The following is a 9,029-nucleotide window of genomic DNA, read 5'->3' as shown; positions in this document are numbered from 1 at the left end:
CGCATACAATATGTTCAGGCCACTGCCACCATCCATCAAGACTTTGGTCAGTCGAGTGCCTTCGATGACTGGGTCGACCACCAAAGCTTGCCTCCCAGGGGTGGTAATGTGTGTTGGATGATCGGACTGGTCGAATGTGATGGCAGTCTGAGACCATTTCAGGTAACTGGGAGTTGCCGGAGCAACCATATTCACTTCACGGTTGATAACTTTCAATCGACTTTTGCTTTTAACATCAGCAAAAATCATCAAGGTGGAATTGACCTGGGGATATCCATCATCACTTTCTTCTTTGTCTTTAACTTTTTCCGACTCCTTTTCCTTATCTTTGGGTTGTTTCCCCTAAAATTGCTGGATCAAGAGTTGACACTGTCAAGTGGTATGTTTCGGGTAAATGAATTTACCATCCTCATCTTTCTTCGTGTGGATTTGGCACGGCAAATCCATCACGTCATTTCCTTCCTTGTCCTTCACCTTCTTAGGGTTCCAAGACCCTTTGGGTTTCTCTTTGAACTTTCCTTGAGTCACGGCCAAGGCTTCACCCGGAGCAGCCGGCTCGGCTTTCCGCTTCTGCTTCCAACTGGAGTTACCTCCCCCGGTTTCATGAGCGGTTGGCTTGTACTTGCCACTCCGAAGCTGATCCTCTTCTTTACCATTCGCATGCTTGGTGGCAATCTCCATCATTCGACTCAGGGTCATGTCTCCGGTCCGACCGAATTTCAAACTTAGCTCTCTGTTCTTAACGCCTTCCTTGAAGGCACAGACTGCCTGGTGGTCAGATACATTCTCCACCGTGTGATGCAATGTGATCCACCTCTGGATGTAATCCCTCATAGTCTCATTTGACTTCTGCACACAAACCTGCAGCTCTGTCAACCCTGCTGGTCGTTTGCAAGTTCCTTCAAATGTTCTGACAAACACTCGGGCAAGATCTTCCCAAGTGTAAATGATGCTAGGTGCCAACTGATTCAGCCATGCTCTGGCCGAGCCCTCCAACATAAGAGGTAGGTGTTTCATGGCCACCTCATCATTGCTGCCGCCAATCTGAACAGCCACTTGGTAGTCCTCAAGCCAAGTATCGGGCTTGGACTCACCAAACTTACTGACTCCAGTCGCCAACCTGAAGTTGGGAGGAATCACCGCGACCCTGATGGCTCTGCTAAAACACTCTGGTCCTGAGACATGAACTCTGCTGCTGGTGGGCACATCTCTGTCATGGCCTTCTCGGTGAGCTCTGTTCCGGTCGACCAAACCTTGAACGATAATGGATCTCGCACCAAAGCCTGGTTCTCCGGGGTCGACTGGAACCCTTCGCCCAACACTGTGCTGGCGTCTGTCATCTTGCTGTCGAGGAGCGTATGACCCACCCCTTGGGGGAGGAGTGGGCACTCTACGTCGATCATCGCGATCGAATCGGTCGTCATACTGATCACGCCGGCCTCCACGTCCCTCACGCCTCGGGGGCGATCTTGGGCTATGGGCGGACTGGACTGAATTCGCAGCGACGGATCTGCTGTGAATCTTGTTTCGCGACTACGATACAGCTGAATTTTGATCTCCTGCTGCCCGGAGTAAATCTCTGATCTGCATCAAGCCTCTGCCAGCCTCTGACTGAGAGGGCTGAATCGACTCTGCTATACGGGCTGCAGCTGCTAAATTCTGAATCGGAGTTCGATATACCTGAGTCGGTGGTGGAAAGAGTTGTCGTCAACTGGAGTCTGGGACCCGTTGCCGTGCACGCTCGTCGAGTGCTCGCTGGAGGTTCTCCAGTCGAGTGCGCTCAGCCAAGTTGGCCAAAGCGCGTCCTCTAAGGCACGAGCCTCGGGGGTTTCTCCAACGATAGGAGTATGCATCGCATCCATGTTCCGGCGGCGAAGATCTTCCCTTTGTAGCGACGTGAGGGGCTCGGGCTGATATTCTTCGTGGGCGTGCGCCGGATCGCCTCTGCCGTCGACTCCGTCGGTGCGGGGAAAACCGGGAGGACTGCGTGGTCCATTGACCATCAGAACCTCCGCCGCCGGATCACTGCTGTCGCACTCGGATGCAGTCTCTACGGAGCCGGTCGAACAAGCCGTAGAGAGATTCGTCGGGCTCGATCGCCGCGACTTGGGGAGTGGCCGACTGGCAAGCTACCGCGTGCCTCACCCACCGCTGAAGCCTTGACCGACCGGAGCGCTTGCGCCAGCAGGAGACAGGGAGGAGGATGACACATGAGTAGACGGATATGGGGTTGACGGTTGCCGCAGGAGGACGCCGCGGACGCACACACGGAAGTGCGTCGCCCCGCGGACGGGGAGCGCGTCGATGTTGAGTGGAGCCTCTTGAAGCCAAGCGGAGTCGTCGGCAATGAACGTGAGCGCGCCGAGACGGATCTCGCGGCCCTCAACCAAAACTCCGCCTGAAACCATGACGAAGGAGATCGGAACAATCGCAACTTCTCCAATAGGTCGCTAAGACACCTGCCCCACGGTGGGCGCCAACTGTCGTGGTTCTAAGTCTGACAGTAGAATAGGGGGGTAGGAATGGAGAGGCAAGATCCTAGCTATGGAGTAGTTGTATACGCAAGATGTTTACGAGTTCAGGCCCTTCTCGGAGGAAGTAATAGCCCTACGTCTCGGAGCCCGGAGGCGGTCGACTGGATTATGTGCGTATGAGTTACAGGGGTGTGAACCCTTTACACTGAGGAGGGGGTGGCTTATATAGAGTCCGCCAGACCCCTCCGGCCCTCAGTTATGCAGGGTTTAAGGTACATTAAGACCTGGCGTTACTGGTAACGCCATACATAAAGTGCTATGATGATCATAAAGACTACTTAATGACCGACCGTTTGGGTGCAGAGTGACTCTAGATCTCCTGGTGGTCGAGTGAATGGCTTCATGGTCGAGTGTCTTCGAGTTCGTCGAGTGGAATCCTTCCAGGTCGACTGAAAGGTAGCTTCTTCTAGAGATGTCCTTGAGGAGGGTATCTTGACAGGTCCATGACCCTACTCTAGGTACATGGCTTCATCTGCCGGGGCAGCATTGGCCGCGACGGGCCTCCACACTGCGCAGGAGGAAGCGAAACGGCTCCTCCGGGAGTGCCAAGCGGCGACCGGGCAAGGCTGTCGTGGCCCAGCGCCATTCCGCCGCTGGAAGGATGACGGCGACGGTGGTGCAGCCGGCCAGGGCGGCCATGGGTACGAGGTTGTCTTCCGCTACAAGTTAGCATGCTAGCTTTTTCTAGTTTTTAGTCAAACGGTTAAAATATCGTTTGTTTTATGTGAATTATGTCTGAACTAAGTTGAAATCGGTCTTGTTTAATAAAATTTGTTTACTTTATTAAACTTTGCACACCGGTCCGCGAACGGATACGGTGTTGGATCTGAGTGTCAGGTTGGAGATGCCCTAAGATACTAACTTTATTTTTTTACATGTTCCTGACTACAAATCGACCTTTTGACACTATCTCACTACTAAAACTGAGACGGGACTGGGAGCAAAACCCACGGCAAAGCTTTGTCTGCGCCAAGAAAACTACAGTTGAGGCCATGTATGCAACAAAACGTAGCACGAAGCACCATGGAAAGCACGTAAGGGCATGTACAATGGTTCTATCTTAGGAGTGCCACGTAGGATAAATGATGAGGTGGAGGAGAAAGAACTTATAAGAAAAGGCTTGTCTTATCTTATTTAAGAGAAGACAAGAGATGATCTCTTAGCACAATATGTCTCAACACGTTTTTAGGAATTGCTAGTTATTGAAGATAAGGCTAAGAGATGACCCATTGTAGACTCTGTTTTTTGTCATCTCTAGATTACATGCAAGACTTAAGATAAGATTATCTTATCAACCATTGTACATGCCCTAAATCCCCCGCCAAAAGAAGCACGTAAATCCAGCAGGTCCCAGTCTTCGCTCTTCACAGTTGCCTGTCGGTACTCGGCAGAGAAACTCGTAGCAGTAGTACCCTACCGGTCGACGCCTCTGCAGGCAAAACAAAACCGTGTTCGGAAAACGAGGAGCTGGAAACTGAACCCACGAAACGTCTGCATGTCCAGAAACGCATCGCTTCTTTCCCGCCGTCCGTCTGGTCGATCCGGCGCGCACTATGCGTCCACCCTTCCCTGGCGGACGCCGTCCACACGACACGACTCTAGTCACCCCGCCGCTCTAGCCTCCAGCTCTGTGCCAACCCCGAAGCGAGCAGCCAAACAAACGCGCTCGCTTCGCTTCTCTCCCATCGCGCTCCGGCTCCCGCCACACGACACACAGCACAAGCAAAGCCAGCTGCCAGCTCCCTATTTATGCCGCACTCCCTGCCCCGCTCATCTCATCACTAACTTTGCATAGTAGAGGCGAAACAGCAGAGCAGCATTGCAGCAAGCAACAGAGGCGGCTGCTATTCTGGTGGACAGCACTACAATGGCGACGACGACGCCTAAGGCGATGAGGAGGGCGTCGATCCGAGGGCGGGCGTGGCGGCTGCTGCGGCTGGCGGTGCTCCGGGCGCGGAAGGGAGTCGTGGTGCACGGCCTCCGCCTGCTCAAGACCCTGGGGCGCAGCGGGCGCAGCGACCGGCTGCGCTACGGTGAGCGCGAGTTCTCCATCGACGAGACGCCGGCGTTCCGGTTCCGCGCCCCCTCCGCGCGCGTGCTCCGCTTCATCCCCTGCATCGCCCCCGCCGTCCCGGACACCCCCGACGACTACAGTGGCGACCGCTACTTCTTCTGTGACCCGCGCGAGAAGGACGCGGGCAGCGTCGGGGACGGCCACGGTGCCGGGCCGAGCGAGTACGGCGTCGAGAACCTCGACGATTGCGCGGAGGAGCAGCTGCTCCAGCGGGCGGTGATGGGAGCGAGCTGCGCGAACTTCGGCGCCGCGGAACAAGAGGACGGCGAGGACGCCGGGGTGGACGTGAAGGCTGAGGAGTTCATCGCCAACTTCTACTTGCAGATGAGGATGCAGCGGCAGATCTCCTTGCTGCAGTACAACGAGATGATGCATAGGAGCATCTGCTAGACAAGGCGTGTTTTTTTTCTTTTTGACACTTCAAACATCCTTTATTCATTTATACAAGCATAGGAAATTACAAATTTACTATTTCACATCTAGATGAACCGTATGATATAGTCATCAAGATTAATATTTTTTGTTTATTTTGTCGCTTGGCGTTTTTCTTAAACATCAGTACAGACACAAGCGCTCATATACACGCGCATACACTCACCCCTATAAACGCACACACGCACACCCTACCCTTATGAGCACCTCTGAAAGACTGAGCCGGCATATCATCTTGAAATTTACGAAGTCACCGTAGGCACCTCGTCATAGACGGGAACGTCTCCTCCCACTGAATGCGCATCGCCGGAAAACCTAAAATAAATCCAGAAATAAATGCGAGCACCAGGATTTGAACCCTGATGGGTTGAGAATACCACAGTCTCTCTAACCATCCAACCAAAGGTTGGTTCGCATCGCTTGGCGTCGGTATTGTACGCATCATTCACGCGAGGGGTCCAGTTGTTGCGTTTGAGTTGCCTCAGCGTGGTCACAGCCACAAGGGATTTTTTATTTTCTTTTTTGTTTCTTTTTTCCTTTATCCTCTTTTTTCATTTTTTGTTTCAAGTTCGTAACCTTTTTAAATTTAAGATCTTTTATATTTATTTATCTTTCTTTTCCATATTTTTGAATTCAGGATTCTTTTTCATAGTTGTTAGTTTACTGTCCACCACAAACACAGAGACCTATTTTTTTTTTCTTGTTCTAGTTGCAAGTACATCATCAACTTGCATCTGATGCTCAATCTTCTTTCGTCCGAGTTACAATCCCATCCTCGACTCGCAACTGAACAACGACCTTTTTTTTGTCTCAGTCACAAGTCTACCTCGACTCGCAATTAGGCCCGAACTCTTTTTTTTTCAATTGCAAGTCTACTCTCGATTCTCAACTAAGGCAACCTTTTGTGTCCCAGTTGCAAGTTCACTCTCGACTCGCAACGGAACCCGACCTTTTTTAGTCCCAATTGCAAGTCCACCGTCGACTCGCAAGTGGAGCCTGCCTTTTTTTATCCTAGTTACAAGTTCACCCATCGACTTACAAACGAGGTCGGCCTTTTTTCGGTTGATAGTCCAACCTCGACTCACAACTAGGGTCAACTTTTGTTTCCAGTTACAAGTCTATCGTCGACTCGCAACTTGGCCCACCATTTTTTCTCCAATTACGAGTCCATCCTCAACTCACAACTGGGTCCTGACCTTTTTTTGTCCCAGTTACGAGTCTAGAATCAACTCGCAACTAGGGTCCGACCTTTTATTTCTCAGTTGCAAGTCCATCCTTGATTCGCAACTGGAGCTCGATCTTTTTTTGCCCTACTTTCAACTCCACCCTCAACTCGCAACTCAGGCCGACATTTTCTCCCTCAGCCTTAAGTACCCCCTCGACTCGCAACTGGTGCCAACACTTTTTTTTGTCCTACCCGCAAATCCACCCTTAACTCGCAACTGGGGCGCAACTGTTTTTGTCCCAGTTGCAAGTTCACCCTTGACTCGCAACTAGATCCCGATCTTTTTTTGTCCCAGTTGTAAGTCTACCCATGACTCGCAACTAGGGCCTGACTGAGGGAGTCCTGGACTAGGGGGTGTCCGGATAGCCGAACTATCATCATTGGCCGGACTCCAAGACTATGAAGATACAAGATTGAAGACTTCGTCCCGTGTCCGGATGGGACTTTCCTTGGCGTGGAAGGCAAGCTTGGCGATACGGATATGTAGATCTCCTACCATTGTAACCGACTCTGTGTAACCCTAGCCTTCCCCGGTGTCTATATAAACCGGAGGGTTTTAGTCCGTAGGACGAACAACAATCATACCATAGGCTAGCTTCTAGGGTTTAGCCTCCTTGATCTCGTGGTAGATCTACTCTTGTACTACCCATATCATCAATATTAATCAAGCAGGAGTAGGGTTTTACCTCCATCGAGAGGGCCCGAACCTGGGTAAAAACATCGTGTCCCTTGTCTCCTGTTACCATCCGCCTAGACGCACAGTTCGGGACCCCCTACCCGAGATCCGCCGGTTTTGACACCGACATTGATGCTTTCATTGAGAGTTCCTCTGTGTCGTCGCTCATAGGCCCGATGGCTCCTTCGATCATCAACAGCGACACAGTCCAGGGTGAGACTTTTCTCCCCGGACAGATCTTCGTATTCGGTGACTTTGCACTGCGGGCCAATTCGCTTGGCCATCTGGAGCAGATCGAAAGCTACGCCCCTGGCCATCAGGTCAGATTTAGAAGTTTGAACTATACGGCCGACATCCGTGGAGACTTGATCTTCGACGGATTCGAGCCGCAGCCAAGCGCGCCGCACTGTCACGATGGGCATGATTTAGCTCTGCTGCCGGACAGTGCCCTGGAAGCCGCACAAGAGTCCGCTCCAACCCTTAACTCGGAGCCGACTGCGCCAATCGAGGATGGGTGGCTAGACACCGCCTCGGGGGCTGCTACGACGATGGAGCCGAATACCGACCATGTCCCTTGTAAAGCTTGTGACTCCAAGGTGCCGGACTCTTCTCCGGATCCCGAACCTTCCGCGCTCCTGCCAATCAAATCCGATTGGACGCCGATCATGGAGTCCACCGCTACGGACATCTTTCAGCACTCGCCTTTTGGCGACATCCTGAATTCGCTAAAGTGCCTCTCTTTATCAGGAGAGCCTTGGTCGGATTATGGCCAGGACGGTTGGGATGCGGACGACGAAGAAATTCAAAGCCCACCCACCACCCACTTTGTAGCCACTGTCGATGACTTAACCGATATGCTAGATTTCGACTCCGAAGATATCGACGGTATGGACGACGATGTCGGAGACGACCAAGAACCAGCACCCACAGGGCACTGGAAAGCCACCTCAACTCATGATGTATATATGGTGGATACACCAAAAGGAAGCGATAACGAGGAACAACGGGACGCTGCGAAGGATAATTCCCCCGAAAAACAGCCGAAACGGCGCCGCAAGCGCCGCCCAAAGTCCCGCCTCGACAACGACAGCACCCACACAGACCCAGCCGTAGAGCAGGGCGAACCAGTGGATGACGAACATGCCACCAAGCAACCATCCGAACAGGATGAGTTGGATAAACAACCCATCCCCGGCGAAAACAACAGTCCGGATGATCTCACGCCGAACACATCATTGGAGCAGAAGAACCTTCACAAAAGGCTCGTCACCACTGCACGAAGTCTGAAGAAGTAGAAGCGGAAGCTCAAAACAGCGGAAGACATACTCAGAATGAGATGGAGCAAAGTACTAAAGACCGCAGACAAATACGGCGATAGCCGCCAAGCAAAGAGCTACCCAAAGCGCAAACTATTGCCCGAATTTGACGAGGAGGCCGTAGAGCCCCCACAATCAAAAAACTGAAGGAAATATGCCCTAGAGGCAATAATAAAGTTATTATTTATTTCCTTATAATCATGATAAATGTTTATTATTCATGCTAGAATTGTATTTACCGGAAACATAATACATGTGTGAATACATAGACAAACAGAGTGTCACTAGTATGCCTCTACTTAACTAGCTCGTTAATCAAAGATGGTTATGTTTCCTAACCATGAACAATGAGTTGTTATTTGATTAACGAGGTCACATCATTAGTAGAATGATCTGATTGACATGACCCATTCCATTAGCTTAGCACCCGATCGTTTAGTATGTTGCTATTGCTTTCTTCATGACTTATACATGTTCCTATGACTATGAGATTATGCAACTCCCGTTTACCGGAGGAATACTTTGGGTACTACCAAACGTCACAACGTAACTGGGTGATTATAAAGGAGTACTACAGGTGTCTCCAATGGTCGATGTTGGGTTGGCGTATTTCGAGATTAGGATTTGTCACTCCGATTGATGGAGAGGTATCTCTGGGCCCTCTCGGTAATACACATCACATAAGCCTTGCAAGCATTACAACTAATATGTTAGTTGTGAGATGATGTATTACAGAACGAGTAAAGAGACTTGCCGATAACGAGATTGAACT

The 9,029-nt window shown here is 51.2% G+C and overlaps 1 protein-coding gene across 1 annotated transcript; it reads left to right on the top strand.

Moving 5' to 3' along the window:
• Positions 1–4,331: 4,331 nt before the first annotated feature.
• On the top strand, positions 4,332–5,135 carry LOC123094894 (uncharacterized). The gene has a single exon (XM_044516762.1). The coding sequence runs from the start codon at positions 4,402–4,404 to the stop codon at positions 4,996–4,998; it is 597 nt and encodes a 198-aa protein (XP_044372697.1). The 5' UTR covers positions 4,332–4,401; the 3' UTR covers positions 4,999–5,135.
• The last annotated feature ends 3,894 nt before the right edge of the window (positions 5,136–9,029 follow it).

This window comes from Triticum aestivum, chromosome 4B (genome assembly GCF_018294505.1).
Source record: "Triticum aestivum cultivar Chinese Spring chromosome 4B, IWGSC CS RefSeq v2.1, whole genome shotgun sequence".
Taxonomy (NCBI): domain Eukaryota; kingdom Viridiplantae; phylum Streptophyta; class Magnoliopsida; order Poales; family Poaceae; genus Triticum; species Triticum aestivum.
Note: the sequence above shows the minus strand (reverse complement) of the source record. Positions and strands in the feature narration are given on the sequence as shown.